This window comes from Manihot esculenta, chromosome 8 (genome assembly GCF_001659605.2).
Source record: "Manihot esculenta cultivar AM560-2 chromosome 8, M.esculenta_v8, whole genome shotgun sequence".
Lineage (NCBI taxonomy): Eukaryota > Viridiplantae > Streptophyta > Magnoliopsida > Malpighiales > Euphorbiaceae > Manihot > Manihot esculenta.
The window spans coordinates 8,025,555-8,045,145 of record NC_035168.2 but is presented as its reverse complement, the minus strand read 5'-3'; the positions used below and the strand labels follow the sequence as shown (position 1 = coordinate 8,045,145).

General features: G+C 38.7%; 1 protein-coding gene across 2 annotated transcripts in view; it reads right to left on the bottom strand.

The window, feature by feature from the left end:
- Positions 1-3,367: 3,367 nt before the first annotated feature.
- Positions 3,368-19,591, bottom strand: part of LOC110620756 (ABC transporter B family member 11) — a 32,946-nt gene continuing 16,722 nt past the window's right edge. Inside the window, exons 8-12 of one of the 2 annotated variants that reach the window (XM_021764604.2) lie at positions 5,313-6,184; positions 4,833-5,099; positions 4,494-4,757; positions 4,083-4,376; positions 3,368-3,960 (exon numbers count right to left, since the gene is read on the bottom strand). In XM_021764604.2, the coding sequence (XP_021620296.1) occupies positions 3,604-3,960; positions 4,083-4,376; positions 4,494-4,757; positions 4,833-5,099; positions 5,313-6,184 (2,054 nt within the window). In that variant the 3' untranslated portion in view covers positions 3,368-3,603. Of the gene's footprint in view, positions 3,961-4,082; positions 4,377-4,493; positions 4,758-4,832; positions 5,100-5,312; positions 6,185-19,591 lie in introns of those variants that run through there. The other variant, XM_043959062.1, reaches the window with a different exon arrangement.

Sequence of the window (19,591 nt, the reverse complement as noted above, 5' to 3'; positions counted from 1 at the left end):
ACATGTAATTGCAGGAGGATCTAGCAATGATAAAGAAAAATGAACAAGCCACAGAAAATGTCCTGAATGTTCAACAGTAGAGTCAAGTCATATGCATTGAAGGTAGAAGACTTAGTCCTTAAAATAACAGAGGTAACAGGAGGTAATGTCGGGTATGGTAAGTTGACCATTTAGGGTCTCGAAGGTTATTCAACTAAGGTCTTATAAGCTACCCAAGTTAGATAGCCGAGTCATTCCCCACTCCTGGGTATTTGTAATATGATTTTTTTTTTATCAATAACAATTAACGATGTATTTTTCATGTGTTATTCAATGACAAGGAACAAGGGTTTGCCTTCTTCAAAAGAATTAAAGAGCATTCATTAAAGGCCACAAGGCGGGAATCCGTCAAGCCATACTCCGGGTGTTAGTCCCACTAAACAAGACATCTCATGCCAAGCCATAAGGTGGAAATCTGGATATTAGTCCCGATAAACAAGGTATCTCGTACCATGTCACAAGGCGGGAATTCATCAGGCCATAATCCTGGTGTTAGTTTCACTAAACAAGGCTTCTCATGCCAGGCCGCAAGGCAGAAATTTGTCAGGCCATGATTTGGGTATTAGTCCCACTAAACAATGCATCTTATGCTAGGCCACAAGGTAGGAATCTGTCAAGCCATAATCCGGGTGTTACTCCCGATAAACAAGGCTTCTCATGCCAGGCTACAAAGCAGGAATCTATCAGGCCATGATTCGAGTGTTAGTCCCACTAAACAAGGCATCTCATATCAAGCCACAAGGCTCCGCCAGGACATAATCCAGGTGTTAGTCCTAATAAACAGGACATTTTATACCCAAGACAGAAAATAGGTATCCGCCAGTCCGACCAACTGGGTGCTAGTCTCGTTTTACAAAAAGTTTATAAGGCATTTTATGCTCAGGTCATAAGGCGGGTGTATGTCATGCCGACCAACCAGGTATTAGTTCCATTTTACAAGAAGTTCCTAAGGCATTTAATACCAAGGCCATAAGGCGGGTTCCGCCAGGCCATAATCCGAGTATTAATCCCGCCAAACAAGACATTTTATACCTAGGCCACAAGGTGGGTATATGCCAGGTCGACTAACAAGGTGTTAGTCCCGTTTCACAAAAAGTTTCTAAGGCATTTTACGTCTAGGCTACAAGGCGGATATACGCCAGACCGGCCAACTGGGTGTTAGTTCCATTTTAGTAAAAGTTTCTGAGGCATTTTATGTAAGGCCACAAGGTGGGATCTGGTAGGCCATAGTCCGGGTGTTTATCCCGTTAAATAAGGCATTTGATGCCAAGGCCACAAGACGAGATCTGCTAGGCCATAATCTGAGTGTTAGTCCCGCTAAATAAGGTATTTGATGCTTAGGCTATAAGGCGAGTTTCGCAAGGCATAATCTGAGTGTTAATCCCGCTAAACAAGATATCTGATGCTAGAGCCACAAGTCGAATTTCGCTAAACTATAATTTGGGTGTTAGTTCCAAAAGACAGGCAAATTTTTACTAAAAAGCACCACAAGGCAGTTAAACACCAAACAAGTCTTCTGGTGTCCTTTCCAAAAGACAAAGGCTAGTCTTCTACTATCCTTCCCAAAAGACAAAAGCAAGTTTCTGCCAAAAAGTGCCATAAGGTGGGTATCCGCCAGGCAAACGATCAGGTGTCAGTCCTATTAATAGAATTCTTTAAATTGTTATCATGACCGAGTGTTAAGTTCTTTTTATTTTTTATTTTTTTTAAGTTATTTATTCCATAGCCATAAGGCGGATAACCATCAGGCGAGTCACAAAGTGGGGATAACTCTCGTTGAAAAGTTAAAAATATCTTATGACAAAAAGAGTATGCCAGGTGCCTGGTCGGGTGTTAACCTCTTAACAGTCTTCTAAAAAGACTATTCAAAGTCTTATTTGGCTATGGTCGGACGAGGGTTATGGTCGAGTACCGAGCATATAAACACTTAGAGAAAATAATGTAGGAAAGATTTCTTAATAAAAATATAAATTAAAAAATAAAATAATTATCAGGCAAAGCGATGCAAGTATGGAGAGCCAATCTAAACAGGCTACATGGCCCAAATCGAGAAGACAACTGTCACATTCGAATCTAAAGAATCGAAGGCCAGCGGGAGACTTCTGATATTACACAACGATCACTCAAAGTAAGGCATGAACTGTCACCATTAAATAATGCCACGTGACATGAGTCCGATAAGCCGATACACAGTCCTATCTATGGAAAGGAAGGCCCGAATACCGTAATACCCGATTTTTCATCAAGACTCACTATTTCCTGAAGAGATCGAGTCTTCATATAAAGTTACCGTTAACAAGCACAATCCAGCAGATTCCTATTACACCTGTAATCGCGGGATCTTTGACCGATTAGCTGGCGAGATCTCTTATCAAATTAGCCGGCCACATCATCGCCGAATTTCCAGTAAATACTATAATTAACTCCCACATTCTTATAGTATAAAAACTAACAATCACAAAGATAAATGTACACAATTCTTGCGCAACTACTCTTGAGTTCTAAGAATTACATTATACTTGCCATTCTTTTCAGTTTATTGACTTGAGTGTCGAAATGACTACCGTAGGTGTCAACCACCTCATTTTCTCTTTTTTGCAGATTAACTAATTACAATACAATTTCATTTTGGTCACATCACAGTGTTTAAAGAAAAAAAATTTTAAATTTGACCCTTTGTATTCTATTTAAGAAATAATTATTTAAAAGTATTAATATTTTTTTAATATTTATATCGCTGAGAATTGCATAAAGTTGGCAATAACGAAATCTGTGAAGGTTGCTAAGGTACAAAAATTGGTTAAACTATTATTAAGAAAAGTGCTATTTTTAAAAAAAAGTCATTAATTATAGTATGATTATAAAATAATTCTTAATAACATAAAATTTTTTTAAGTAATTTATTATTTAATTCATGTAATATAAAAAAAATTATTAATTAATTTTTTTATTTTAAAAATATATTAAAATATTTATGATATATTAAAAAATTTATTAATCAATCCTTCATTAATTTTAAATATTAAATATACTTTTATGTAATTCTTATTATGAAAAAAAATTTATTTATCTAGAGATTTTTTATATTGAGACGAATTTTTTGTGTTATCTTTTAATGAAAATATGAACGAAGTACCATTGTAAAAAATTAAAGTTTGAGATTTTTATGTGTAATTTTTCTATTTAATATTATAAAAAACATATATTATTATAATTATATAAAAATTAATAACTCACATTCTTTATAAAAAATAAATAAATTAAAAGCTACCTATTCATAATGGGAATAATAAAATAAGGGCATAATGGATAAAAGAACAAAAAAATCTAACAAAACATCACTGGCCACCATTAAATAAATTGATTCTGGATACCGTAGGAACAAATCTCTTTATAGGTATAGATTCTACTTACGTATTTTTGCTGGAAGTAATTATCAAAAAACACATTACATATATTTATTAATTGGGAAAGAAACAGAAAAACGAAAAATAAGAAGAAGAAGAAGAAGAGAGAAGCAAAATTTACATTTGAAGTTCAGTTATACGGTAGAGAACTCTCGTCTTATGCAGTTTGAGCACTGGTGTGTAGTGCTACTAAGGAGGCGTAGAAACCATCTTTGATGTTGATGAGAGTCTCATGCCTTCCTGTCTCCACAATCACTCCATTCTTAACCACTGCTATAACATCTGCATTCTTGATTGTTGATAAACGATGAGCTACCACTACTGTTGTCCTGTTCACCATAACTCGGTCCATTGCATCTTGAACCACTCTCTCTGATTCTGCATCTAATGCACTGGTGGCTTCATCTAATAGCAGTATCTTTGGACTCTTGACTATGGCACGAGCTATGGCTACCCTTTGCTTCTGTCCCCCTGACAACTGGACTCCTCGCTCCCCTACTGCAGTTTCATACCCCTGCATTTGCATTGCCAAGTGTACTTTAGTCTAACATCAATATAGGAAAATTTTGTGAAGAAATAAATGATGGTGTTTGAAAGCAATGGTTGAGTTAATCATTCATTTTATTAGTTTCTTACCTGTTTTAAACTACTGATGAAATTGTGGGCATTGGCCAATTCTGCTGCCGCTATAATTTCTGCCTCAGTAGCTTCTCCTTCCTTTCCATACGCAATGTTGGCACGGATTGTGTCATTGAATAAAAGAGGCTCTTGGCTTACTAGCCCCATCTGCTGCCTTAACCACCTCAGTTGCAGTTTCTGAATTTCAACTCCATCAAGTGTGATATGGCCTAAATCGGGATCATAAAATCTTTGCAACAGTGCAAGTACTGTTGATTTGCCACTCCCACTTTCTCCAACCAGAGCAACAGTCTGAAGCAAAATTAAAACCGATCAATATCATTCTAATGTATTGCTCCTTTACAATTCCCTTCTTCATGTGCTAATTGGCTGAAACAAATGGGATTCATACTAGTATACAGAAGTTACCTTTCCAGAATGAATAGTTAAGCTGAGGTCCCGGAAAATCTGAATGTCTGGTCTAGATGGATACTTAAAACTTACATGATGAAGCTCAATTTCTCCCCTTACATTCTCTATTGTTGCTCCCGACTCATCACTAGGGTCTATCTTTGACTGCCTGTCTATGATTGCAAATACAGAAGCAGCAGCAGCCTTCGCTTTGGCGGAATCGGTACCCATGGAACTTGACTGAGACATTCCTATGGCTGCCATAGTCAAAGAAAAGAAAACCTGCAAGATGAAAATCAATGAAAAATATGTGGTAATGGGAGAAAAACAATTGATAAATATGAAAGATAAACCCACTTGAAAAACATCTGCAAATGTTATATGGCCACCCTCAACTAGTCTTGCTCCCGCGTAGAAACTAATTGCATAGAAACAGAACAAAAAGAAGGAGGACAGTCCAAATCCTATGCCGCTGACCATTCCTAGCCTTACTCCTGTCCACATAGGGCCTTCACATTTCTTTTCATATAGTTGCATCGCCTTCTCTTCAGCACAGAAAGAAGCAACCGTTCTTATGCTCCCAACTGCATCATTTGCAACTTGGCTTGCTTCCTCGTACATAGCCTGCAGCCATTAAGATTCATGTCTTAGGAAACAAAATAAGTGAATTTATGGGACTCTGTCATATAGCATGTCTGAATATGGAATAGTGAAAATCTCAGCTTGACAGATAACATCGATGAGGATTCAGTTTCTTTAATCATGAACCATTTATTTTCCCCTGGATTGAATTCAGCTTGTTGCAGCCAAGTCAGGCTGATTGGCTTTAGAGCATACCTTTGCATCTGCACTGAATCCTTTCATGAACTTTACTTGGACTACTCCATTGACACCTATCAGAGGGATTAGTGCGAGGATAACGAATGCTAGTTGCCAACTTGCAGTGAAAGCAATGACCATAGCAGTCACTGTTGTTGCAATGTTTTGAACCAACTCAGCTAATGCATCTCCAACTAGGGCTCGCACCGTGGCAGCATCTGCTGAGAGTCTAGCACCAATTGCACCACTTGAGTGCTCAGGCTCATCAAACCAACCAATCTCCATGTGGACCACCTTCTCGTAACACATAGACCTAATCCGTTGTATTAACTTGGACCCAGCTACCGAGAAGAAGTAAGTTCTGAATGGATGCACCAAAAATGACGCCAGACCAAGGGTCATGAACATTAGCGCCCAGAACTTTGAATCCTTTCTCAGTTCATGAGGTGGTTCGAAAAATGTTTTGATTGCTTTTGAAATTAGTACACCAAATATAGGAAGTATTGTACCGTTGATACTTGCAGCAATAGTTCCAACTATAAGGACTGGAAGTTCTGGCTTGTTGAGATATGCAAGGCGGAGGATTGGGACCTCTGGATATTTTTCTTTTGAGGGAACTTCTTCTAGATTTTCAAGGTCGTTTTCAGGGCCATCGAGTCCTGTGGGTAAACCAAACGAGAGTGACAGCGAATGGTGGCTGCTATTTCTTGATGATCCCCTACTTATGGAACGTCGCAAAGACCTTTGACTTGACAGTCTAAATGATTCCACAGAAATTTCTGACCTGCTACAATCATTTGGTGCTTGTTCTGACTCTTTGTTTACTTCCTGCAAGCGTACTAGCTGAGAGTAAGCTCCATCAGGATCCTCCAATAATTCTGAATGTGTACCTGGAAATTGACAAATATGTCAAAACTTTTCTCCCTAACATGATCACATCACAAAATTCAAATTTCTATAAGACCTATTAGGCATAAATTTTAATTTATACAGTAAAGAAATCGTGTATAGATTCCTGATGTTCTATGTTAAATTTAGGATAGAAAACTTCAGGAATTGAATCGTGTAAAATTATTACACATAAATCATACAATTCTTATTTGTTATAGTGTGAATATAATCTATACATAATTAGAATAGTTTGCAAAATTATAGGACTAATTAATACTAATTGATAGATTGAGAATTTTTAAAAAAATAATTTATTAATTTAATAAGGCTTATAATATGTATATAAACACTCTTGTTTAATAATTTTTTTTAAAATGATATATTAAAAAAAATGAAAAAAAATCATATTTGCCTAAGAACATTTTCAAATTTAGGGTGTTTTGAATTTTTGTTCGAAAATAATACTGTTGAAGTTGGAATAAAGTATAGAACATGCCAACTTAAAAAAAAAAAATTATGGGCTATATATATTCAATACTTGGCCACTTGCATGCAGGAATTTTCCTGCATGCAAGGTATTGTTTATAAAAAAAAAAAAAAAAAATTAAAAATAGTTTATAAAAAAATAAATTTATTGTTTTAAAAGTATTTTTATTTTTAAATGGATATAAATATAAAAAAATATTTAAATAAATAATTATTTAAGAAAAATTACATAAAATTATTATAATGAAATTATATATTTTTGGAATCTTTATCAATTATTTTATTAAATTGAGTTAAAAAAATTTAGAATTTCAATTATAATAAAAATTTATTTTTAGACTTTGTTTGTTTTATAGAAAATATTTTACTTAAATATTTTTCAATTTTCTTTAGCACACTCAGGAAGATTAATCAATAAATATTTTAAATATTTTAGAATTTTTTTCTTTAAAATATCTATTCTTTTCATATTTATATACATCTAATTTAAAAAAAAATAATTTTAATTATTAAAAAAAAGTGTCTAGTTGACATTTTGTATAAATTTTTCATAATTAATAATAATTTTAATTATTAATTATTATATATATATTTTTAAAAAGAAAGTATTTTTAATTTTTTTTAATAAATAATACCTTGCATGCAGGAGAATTCCTGCATGCAAGTGGCCATGTTCGACACTTAAATTTTTTTTTGTAAAGTTGGCATGTTCGACATTTAAAGTAAAGAACATGTCAACTTATTGTCCAACAAAAATTTAAAACACTGTGGATCTGAAAATATTGCGGGATAAACATGATTTTAATTTTTTTTGCATGATTTAAAAGAAAGCTTTTTGTTCAATAGAGAAAATAACAACTATTTTCTACAAATTTAGTTTGTTACATGGTATAAGAGTCTTCAATTTTTGAGATTTATTTTTTGGGCATTGTTCACGAGAATTATTTATCTTCATGTGCATTGTTTATCGTACTATTCAAAGACATCTGAAAGATGCGCCTGATTTTTTTTGTTGCCTCTATCTTGCGGTTCCAACCCTGTGTACTGTTTTGTTTTTTTGGAACCTCTTTTCTGATGATGTTTTGTGACTTTGCTGGATTGGGTCTCGTTCCAATCCGATTTCAATGTTTTAGAAATTTAAAATATGGGCATCGGTAGTAAGACTATGATTGCCAAAGGAGAGTGGAAAAATAATAATCAATGTGGAAATACTGCTCCTCAATAAAAGGGCCTACTCAAAAGGTCAACTTCAATCACTACTATTGTTGAGACAAGTAGAATATGCCTTATTTCTCCTCAAATGAATGGATCATTGATTCTAGTGCCACGGATCATATGACAAGCAATGTGCCTATATTCTCTACTTTCCAATCACATGGGGTACATGTTTTTGTAATCATAGCTGATGGGTCGCAATATAATGTTCATGGATCTAGGACTATTAAGCTTACTCCTTCCATCACTTTATCATTCGTGTTAAGTTTATACAATCTTGCCTTTAATTTAATCCATGTGAGTAAACTTACTAAAGACCTAAACTGTTGTGTCACCTTCTTTCCTGATCATTATCTTTTCCATGATCTTATGATAAAGAAAATTATTGGTAAATGACATGTATCTGATAGAAGATTATTGGTAAATGACATATATCGGATGGTCTCCATATTTTGGATGCATAGGTGCCTCAATTAGTTGCTTGTTCTAGTGTAATCTCTCCATTTGAAGCACATTATCGATTAGAATATCATTCTCTACTACTTTTAAAAAAGTTATGTCCCCATTTTCTGTAAACTGTGAATATGATCACCCCAACGATGTAAGCGATACTGCGGATCTAAGGCATTGAAGGTTATGCAACTTTTGAAACCTCTGCAGTTTTTGTAATTTTCTTGCAGAATTTTGAAAAATAGAGGAAAGGAATTTTGGAACAGAGGAAAGGAATTTTGGAACAGAGGAAAGGAAATTTACTCAGATTCCTTTAAAATTTGACTCACATCCCCTTAATTTCTTCATTTCTCCCCCGTAAGCTTGTTCTTCACATCTTTGATCCCAATCATCATGCTCAAGTCATCGATCTTGTCTTGGTACAGTGGCTTTGTCAGAATATCAGCGAGTTGTGACTCAGTTTTTACATACTAGATTTCGACTTCTCCTCTTTGGACACACTCCCGTATGAAATGAAACTTAGTATCTATGTGCTTACTTCTGTTATGATGGACGGGATTCTTTGTGAGAGCGATTACAGATTTGTTGTCAACTCTTAACACAAACTTGTTTGTCTTCCAACCGATCAACTCATATAACAGCCTACTAATCCATATGCCTTGACAAGCTCTTGCTGTTGCAGCAATATACTCTGCTTCACATGAGGATAAGGCTATGACTTTCTGCTTTTGAGAAATCTAGGTGACAGGGCTTTGGCCGGGGAAGTAGATTACCCCTGTCGTGCTTTTTCGATCATCCACGTCTCCGGCTAAGTCACTGTCGCTATAACCTACTAGCTTGAACTCCTCTTCCACCATGTTGTATATGCACCCATGATGTAAGGTGCCTTTCACATAACACAATATTTGTTTCATGGCTGGTAGATGTTTCGTTGTTGGGGCTTCCATGAAACGACTTACAATTCCAACTGAATATGCAAGATCATGTCGAGTGTTCACCAAATACCTCAGACTTCCGATTGCACTCCTGTATAGTGTTGCATCTACCGGAGGACTTCCATCTGACCTGCTCAGCTTCACCCGTGTATCCATTGGAACCCGACATGGCTTGCACTCAGCCAGGCCGAGCTTCTCGAGCATCTTCTCAGCATACCCTGACTGGTTAAGGGTGATGCTATACGGCCTTTGCTTGACTTCTATACCCAGGTAGTAGCTTAGCATCCCAAGATCACTCATCTCGAAGATCTTTCTCATCTTGGCTTTGAAATTCTCCACACCTCTCGGTTTTGAGCCCATGATTCTCAGATCATCTACATACACTCCCACAATCTGCACTTCATCTCCATTGTGTTTTTTGTAGACTGCATGTTCGATCATACATCTTTGAAACCCCAGCTCTCGGAAACATTTGTCTAGCTTTATATTCCATGCCCGAGACGCCTGCTTAAGACCATACAGGGCCTTTCGTAGCTTCAGAACCTTTCCTTCCTCTCCTTGTTCAATCAATCCGTCTGGTTGTGACACGTAAACTTCTTCTTCTATCTCACCATTCAAGAATGCAGATTTGACATCCATATGATGTACTATCCATCCTTCTTGTGCGGCTACAGCAAGTAACACTCTCACTGTCTCTAGTCTGGCTACAGGTGCAAAGACTTCTTCAAAGTCTATGCCTTGTTTCTACACATACCCCTTCGCAACAAGTCTCGCTTTATATTTAATGATCTCCCCTTCTGGATTCTTCTTTACTTTGAAGATCCATTTCAGACCAATAGCTCTCTGGTCCTTTGGGAGTTCTGCTAGTTCCCATGTTCCATTTCTCCTGATAGCCTCCATTTCTTCTATCATTGCTTGTCGCCAATGTTCACTGCAGGCAGCTTCATGGTAAGATGCTGGTTCTTCAATTGACATCAGGTAAAGACCGTAGTCTTGATTGATCTCTACTGTGTTTTCATAAATTTCTTGAAGAGTTCTGAACCTCTTTGGTCCATCTGAGCTGCTTTCTCCTGTCTTTGAATGTTCTGAACCTAATCCGGCTATAGGTGATAAGGAAGCCGGCGTCAGTTCCTGACTTCAGAGGTTTTTTTCTTCTTCCGTTTGTGCTTCCTTGTATGTGATGATAAGTGGTCCTTCTGTTGTGGAGTTTGATGTTGTTTGGTTTTGCCATTCCCACTTCTCTTCTTCCTGAAACACAACATCCCGACTTACCATTATTAGATTAGTATTTGGGTTCAATAACCGGTATGCTTTGGACCCTGGTTCATATCCCAATAAAACCAACTTCATGCTTCTGTCATCCAATTTTCTCAAGTGAGGAGCTGTGTTCTTGGCATATGCAATGCAACCAAAAACACGCATATAATGAACATTGGGAAGTCTTCCATGCCACGCTTGATACAGAGTCATGCCTTGGACACTTCCTGTGGGTGATCTATTCAATATGTATACTGTAGTACGTGCAGCTTCTGCCCAATATGTAGCTGGCACTCCGAAACTATTCAAGAGACACCTTATCATCTCCACTACGGTTTGGTTTCTCCGCTCTACTACTCCGTTTTGCTGTGGGGAATAAGGAGCAGTGAGCTGTCGTTTGATGTCGTGTAACTCGCAGAACTTGCTGAACTCATTTGATGTAAACTCACCTCCTCTGTCTGTTCTAAACATTTTGAGCTTACATTCGGACTGGACTTCGATCTGAGCTCTTACTTTCTTGAAAACACTAACAACCTCATCTTTTCTTTTAAGCATCTCAATCCACATATAACGATTGTAATCATCCACGAGCAAGAGAAAATACCTATTTTCGCCACATGTGGTAGGTGATATTGGCCTGTACAAGTCACCGTGCACGAGTTCCAAAGGTTTGGTTGCTTGATACTCTCCTGCTTTCGGAAAACTTGTGCGATGCTGCTTGCTGATCACACATTGTTCACAAATGTGCTTTACTGTTTTTATTTATGGTAAACCTTCTATCATGCTTTCTTGTGCAAGCTTGCGTAATGCTTGATAGTTGAGGTGCCCGTAGCAAGCATGCCATAAGTAAGATTTTTCAAACAGCCTTGTCAGGTGGCACTCTGATTTTGCTTGTGTCATTCTCATCATGTAAAGGCGATTTTTCGCTCTCTGTACCTTGACTATCAACCTGTCCTTTACATCATATACTCTCAGAATCCCTGCTTTCAGCACCTTTGCAAAAGTGGGTGCAAAGTGGATACGTGTAACAGCTGGCTTAACAACTGGCATAGCAAGCTTAATTTCTTCTTTTCTCCCCCGTAAGCTTATTCTTCACATCTTTGATCCCAATCATCATGCTCAAGTCATCGATCTTGTCTCGGAACAGTGGCTTTGTCAGAATATCAGCGAGTTGTGATTCAGTTTTTACATACTTGATTTCGACTTCTCGTCTTTGGACACATTCCCGAAAGAAATGAAACTTAATATCTATGTGCTTACTTCTGTTATGATGGACGGGATTCTGAGCTCTTGGTGAAAGGGTTGATGAAACGTATGTAGTGAAGAAAATGCTACGTTCAGTGTCCCCTAAATACCTTCAGATTGCCTCAACCATAGAAGAATTTGGGAACTTGTCTGTTAAGACAATTGAAGATGTAACTGGTTCTCTCAAAGCTCACGAGGAGAGGTCGCGGAGCTACGATTCCAGAGGAGACGAATATGTGCTACTCACTAAAGGAGAGTGGAAAGCACGAGCTGAGTCCTTAAGATCCAACGAGAAGCGCCCACAGGACGTGAGCAGAGGCCGGGGACGGGGACGTGGACGTGGTAGAGGACGCGGCAGAGGTAGAGGAGGAGGTCGCGGCAGGGGTCGTGGCCCTCTTGGAACAGGCCGAGGTCAGGATGATGAAGGACAACACCGTCAGAAGTTCGACATTAAAAAGGTCAGGTGTTATAATTGCAATGAATATGGCCATTTTCAATCTGATTGCAAAGCTGAAAGACAAGAAAAAAATGAGGCACATTTAGTGGAGCAATTCGAAGAGGAGTCAACGTTGTTAATGCTAGAAACCAGTGAGCTAATCCATATCGACGAAGAGAAGAAAGAAGAGCCGATGCTGAATGAAGAACAGATGCATGATTTCTATGGAGGAGAAACGACAGGAACCATGTGGTACTATGATACAGGGGCAAGCAACCATATGACAGGCAATAAGCTAGCCTTAACCAATCTCGATGAATCAATCAAAGGGAATGTCAGGTTCGGTGATGGTTCAGTCATCAAGGTAGAAGGCCGAGGCACCTCAGTGTTTCAGTGCAAGGATGGAGATCATTTTAAACTAACGAATGTATATTACATTCCTCGATTAAGATTCAATATTATAAGTCTTGGTCAACTCGACGAATTAGGGGCAAAAGTGGTGGTAAAAGCAGGGATTCTGAGAGTATATGATGCAAAGGACAGGTTGATAGTCAAGGTGCAGAGAGCGAAAAATCGCCTTTACATGATGAGAATGACACAAGCAAAATCAGAGTGCCACCTGACATGGCTGTCTGAAAAATCTTACTTATAGCATGCTCACTACGGGCACCTCAACTATCAAGCATTACGCAAGCTTGCACAAGAAAGCATGGTAGAAGGTTTACCGGAAATAGAAATAGTAAAGCACATCTATGAATAATGTGTGATCAGCAAGCAGCATCGCACGAGTTTCCTGAAAGCAGGAGAGTATCAAGCAACCAAACCTCTGGAACTCGTGCACGGTGACTTGTGCGGGCCAATATCACCTACCACATGTGGCGGAATAGGTATTTTCTCTTGCTCGTGGATGATTACAGTCGTTATATGTGGATTGAGATGCTCAAAAGAAAAGATAAGGTTGTTAGTGTTTTCAAGAAAGTAAAAGCTCATATCGAAGTCCAGTCCGAATGTAAGCTCAAAATGTTTAGAACAGACAGAGGAGGCGAGTTTACATCAAATGAGTTCAGCAAGTTCTGCGAGTTACACGGCATCAAACGCCAGCTCACTGCTCCTTATTCCCCACAGCAAAACGGAGTAGTAGAGCGGAGAAACAAAATCGTAGTGGAGATGATAAGGTGTCTCTTGAATAGTTCCGGAGTGCCAGCTACATATTGGGCAGAAGCTGCAGGTATTGCAGTATACATATTAAACTGATCACCCACAAGAAGTGTCCAAGGCATGACTCCGTATCAAGCGTGGCATGGAAGACTTCCCAGTGTTCATCATATGCGTGTTTTTGGTTGCATTGCATATGCCAAGAACACAGCTCCTTACTTGAGAAAATTGGATGATAGAAGCATGAAGCTGGTTTTATTGGGATATGAACCAGGGTCCAAAGCATACCGGTTATTGAACCCAAATACTAATCTAATTGTGGTAAGTCGGGATGTTGTGTTTCAGGAATAAGAGAAGTGGGAATGGCAAAACCAGACAACATCAAACTCCACAACAGAAGGACCACTTATCATCACATACAAGGAAGCACAAACGGAAGAAGACAAAAACCTCCGAAGTCAGGAACTGACGCCGGCTTCCTTATCACCTATAGCCGGGTCAGGTTCAGAACATTCAGAGACATGAGAAAGCAACTCAGAGGGACCAAAGAGGTTCAAAACTCTTCGAGAAATTTATGACAACACAGTGGAGATCGATCAAGACTACGGTCTTTACCTGATGTCAATTGAAGAACCATCATCTTACCATGAAGCTGCCTGCAGTGAACATTGGCGACAAGTAATGATAGAAGAAATGGAGGCTATCAGGAGAAATGGAACATGGGAACTAGTAGAACTCCCAAAGGACCAGAGAGCTATTAGTCTGAAATGGATCTTTAAAGTAAAGAAGAAGCCAGAAGGGGAGATCATTAAGTATAAAGCGAGTCTTGTTGCGAAGGGGTATGTGCAGAAACAAGGCATAGACTTTGAAGAAGACTTTGCTCCTGTAGCCAGACTAGAGACAGTGAGAGTGTTACTTGCTGTAGCCGCACAAGAAGGATGGATAGTACATCATATGGATGTCAAATCTGCATTCTTGAATGGTGAGATAGAAGAAGAAGTTTATGTGTCACAACCAGACGAATTCATTGAACAAGGAGAGGAAGGAAAGGTTCTGAAGCTACGAAAGGCCCTGTATGGTCTTAAGCAGGTGCCTCGGGCATGGAATATAAAGCTAGACAAATGTTTCCGAGAGCTGGGGTTTCAAAGTTGTATGATCGAACATGCAGTCTACAAAAAACACAATGGAGATGAAGTGCAGATTGTGGGAGTGTACGTAGATGATCTGATAATCATGGGCTCAAAACCGAGAGGTGTGGAGAATTTCAAAGCCAAGATGAGAAAGATCTTCGAGATGAGTGATCTTGGGATGCTAAGCTACTACTTGGGTATAGAAGTCAAGCAAAGGCCGTATAGCATCACCCTTAACCAGTCAAGGTATGCTGAGAAGATGCTCGAGAAGCTCGGCCTGGCTGAGTGCAAGCCATGTCGGGTTCCAATGGATACACGGGTGAGGCTGAGCAGGTCAGATGGAAGTCCTTCGGTAGATGCAACACTATACAGGAGTGCAATCGGAAGTTTGAGGTATTTGGTGAACACTCGACCCGATCTTGCATATTCAGTTAGAATTGTAAGTCGTTTCATGGAAGCCCCAACAACGAAACATCTAGCAGCCGTGAAACAGATATTGCGTTATGTGAAAGGCACCTTACATCATGGGTGCATATACAACAAGGTGGAAGAGGAGGAGTTCAAGCTAGTAGGTTATAGCGACAGTGACTTAGCCGGAGACGTGGATGATCGAAAAAGCATGACAGGGGTAATCTACTTCCTCGGCCAAAGCCCTGTCACCTGGATTTCTCAAAAGCAGAAAGTTGTAGCCTTATCCTCATGTGAAGCCGAGTATATTGCTGCAACAGCAGGAGCTTGTCAAGGCATATGGATTAGTAGGCTGTTACATGAGTTGATCGGTTGGAAGACAAACAAGTTTGTGTTAAGAGTTGACAACAAATCTGCAATCGCTCTCACAAAGAATCCCGTCCATCATAACAGAAGTAAGCACATAGATATTAAGTTTCATTTCATTCGGGAGTGTGTCCAAAGAGGAGAAGTCGAAATCGAGTATGTAAAAACTGAATCACAACTCGCTGATATTCTGACAAAGCCACTGTCCCGAGACAAAATCGATGACTTGAGCATGATGATTGGGATCAAAGATGTGAAGAACAAGCTTACGGGAGAGAAATGAAGAAATTAAGCTTGCTATGCCAGTTGTTAAGCCAGCTGTTACACGTATCCACTTTGCACCCATTTTGCATGTTGTTTCCGAATCTGTTTCTGCATGTTTATTTTTTTGAATTGGTCAGCGCTTGATCTTCGTTCAATCTGAGATTTACGTAATGTGGCGTGATGCTCGGATTAAAGCTTGTTTTTCAGTTTTTTTAGTTTAAGTATAAATAAGGCAATACCTCAATGAAATTGAGGAGGTGAGTCAAATTTTAAAGGAATCTGAGTAAATTTCCTTTCCTCTGTTTTTTCAAAATTCTGCAGAAAAATTACAGAAACTGCAAAGGTTTCAAAAGTTGCAGAACCTTCAAAGCCTTAGATCTGCAGTATCGCTTACATCTTTGGGGTGATCATATTCACAGTTTACACTTGGTATCAGAGCAACCAAACCTCTAGGACATGGAACAGTATTTTGCTGCTGCTAGGATCTCTGTGTCCAAATTGTCACAGGGGTCTAAGTCAAAATACACGCAGCGGAACAATCACTTAGAAAACCTGCTAGGCAACCAAAAAATCCCACTTGGCTCAGCCACACTCTCTCACAAAGTGAGGTTCAAAAGGCATAAAATCTCAACCAACAAAGTGCAAGACAATAGTATTTACAGGAAATAACTTTCCCAACCTTTCATTCACTAAAAGGAAACAATACATGAGACACCTCTCACATAACTTCTCCCAAAATGTTCCAGCAGTGCTCTTTTTTTAGCTCTCTCCCTAGCCAACCCCCCATATTTACATATGTATGAGTATATATAGGATACAACAACAGCCTACAAGAAGTTGTGGTTGACACCCCCAACCACTAAGGAGAAAATTCCGCCCACTACTCATTATAGGAGTTATATAACTACCCACTACTCATCATGGAAGTTATATAACCGCCCACTAATGATCATGGGAGTTATAACTACCCACTTCCCTCATAGGAGAACATGCCCACTACTCATCATGGGAGAACATGCCCCACTCTAGCATCACTTCCCCACGTTTGTAGGCCACTCCTTTGCATTCAGTAACTTCCAATCCCTACTGTAGCAGCATCCTAATGTGATGGACTGAACTGATACCCAAAGTCCAGCCCTTGCACCCAGCAGATCACCAGCCTGCCTGACTCGCGGTTGTCGAAGCCGGTCAAAAATAACCTTTCTGGTTATCAACAATTTTACAACTGCAGATAGTGGTGAAAGGATCGAATCCACAGAGAATTGATTACCTATTTATTTTTCTTAACAAGACCAATAAAATAAACTGAAATAATAATAAATTAAAGATGAGATAAAAGACTGAAAGTGGGATCAAATGAGATAAACTGGAAGCAGAATAAAAATAAATTGCAATAAAAGTAAAATGGGGGGGTTTGAGATTGATTGCAGTAACTAATAATGAGAGTAATAACAGAAAGCAAATAATTAAAATAAAAGAGTAAATCAATATGAGAAAAGCCTAGTTGAAGATATGGATCCACTTTGGTTGTTTGGGTTGATCATTGAAACTTAAATTATCTTGATTGGTTCAATAGATTAGGTATGGGGGTGGAAGACGCTTCTCACAACCATGTCTCTCCTTATGATTAAATTAATTAGGGAACGTCCTCTAATTAATTACTAATTAACAAATTGCCAAGAAACGTCCTTGGGCCATAGGCATCAAAACAATTGTCAATTGCATAAAGAAATAGAGAGATCCAATCCTAGCTACCCAAACGTATGGAGATAACGCTAGATCATGCAATTTTCTTGGATTTTATCCCAAGTGTTCTAAGGTCAGAGTATTTCCAGCAATTACGGACTAAAAATAATCCCAACTAACAATCAATTAACTTTGCAATTAAAATCAAGTGGCCAATTTGATCAAAACAACAAAGTAATCATGTAATTAAAGCATCAATTGCATAAAATATTGAGCAAAACCAAAGACAATAATTTATGTTCAGATCTCACAACCCATTAAACAACCTTAGTTTCAACCAATCCTCAACTAGAATAAAATATTTCAGCCTCTCATGGCTGAAATAAAACCAAAAATAAAAGAAAAGAAAAAGGTAGAAGAAGAGATGTGAATTTCGTAGGTGTCTCCCAAGGGGAGCTTAAAGACCATGTAGAGGCTTCCTATGTGGCTTTTTATAGTTGAAAAGTGTTGCCCTAGGTCATACTTACTGCCCAAGAGGTATTTTCTGCCCAAGATGTGTCTGAAAAGGAAAGAATCGCGCTTTTCGGCTTCAGAAGGAAGGCTGCGCGAAAATGCACTGCGGAAGGAAGTTGGTGCGCGCGGTTTGGTCTCAGAAAGGGAAGGAGGCGCAGATTATGCTTCCTAAATAAGTTTAGATGCTGATCTTTCTTCCTAATTAGTGTAGAGGCTGCCCAAAGTGCTGCCCATGTGCAACTTGCTGCCCAAGTTGTTGCAGAAAAGGAAGGTGGTGCGCAGATGGCTCTCAGAAGAGGAAATTGCGCAGATTGTTTCTGAATAGGAAGGATGCACGAATTTTGATCTTCAAAGGGGAAGATATGCTTGTCCATACATTCCTTTTTAGGTGGAGCCTCTTTTGAAATTTGAATATTGAATGCAGAAGAGGAATAGCATCTCTTTGAGATCTTGCTGCCTAAATAGGAAGATATGACTGCTGCAGTGTGTGCACATCTTTGAACAAGGAAAGAAAGATATGCGATTTGAATTTCAAATGATCTTCTGACTGAGCTTTCCTTATTTGCTTTTGCTTCTGCACTTTCCTCATTTGAAAACTTTCCTTTTCTGAAAACTTTCCTTATTTGGAAACTTTCCTTTTTTGGCACTTTCCATATTTGGCACTTTTTAGCAGTTTTAAGAGCATTTTCTCCAGATTGTCTCTTTACACCTAATATCTGCAAAACATAATTAAAACCACAAAATTAAGTAGAAAAGATGTAAATAAACATCAAGAACATAATGATAAAATAGACTAAAATATGCTCTATCACTGCCCCAGCACACAGCCTTGCCAATCGAGTGCATCCCTGCACACTCCCAGTTGTGGTGAAATCAAGGCCCAACTTCACCCCAACTTAAGCCAACCGGCTCAAGGGTCTAACAAACCACCCCACCAGAAGGAGCCAACGTCCTCGTTGGTAGGGCTCACAAATAATCCTCTATTTGCTCTTTAAACTGCCACAAGGTTGTATCTCTTTCCCAAGTAGCTTCTAAAACTGGCTTGTCTTTCCATCGAATAAGGAACTCTGTTCTCCTATTCTTTTTGCTTTGCCCCAGTGTCCTATGATCCAGAATCTCCCGAATCTGATCATCGAACTGTTTCCTCACAACCGGCAGAGCTCTCTTCTGTAATACCCGGCTGGAGTCCGGCATCGGAATTCTGCTTTCTGGTGGGATCCGGGATGTCGGAAGTCTCTAGAAGGGTTTGCGTTATGTTTTTCTTAAATGTTTTACTATGTTCATCAAGTTTTATGTATAAGGAAATGAGTTTTTGAGTGAAATGAACCAAGGCAGAAAAGCCAGGTTCGGCCGCCGAAGTTGAGGTTCGGCCGCCGAACATGCATGGCTTTTGGTTTCACGTGTGGCCGCCGAAGGTGGTCTGGCCAGCCACCTATAAATGGCCCTCAGTCGGTTGAAGCGGTGAGAACACCGTTTCTTTTGTCTTCTGAGGTGAGATCCTGCCCTTGGTGAGTCTTTCTTCATGTTTTCATTAAATCATGCAAAGATTTGATTAGTTTTCATGATTATTTGAAGGTTTTAAGCTAAACACTCAAAGTTTTGAAGTTTGGCGAGTTTAAAGGCAAGTTGCTCCAAAACTCCACGTTAGGATCGTTCATCTACTTGTTTTCACAAGGTAAGTGAAGATCCTGAGCTTGTTTGTATGTTTTCTGACGGTTTTATGGGGTTTATGGAGAGAGTTGCATGAATAGGGTTATTTGTGAGGTTTTGATGATTTTGTGCATAGAGCTTGTTTCTGTGTTGTTTGTGTTGTGTGTTTGGGGTTTTTTAGGTAGTTTTGGACCCCTTTGAGCATATACA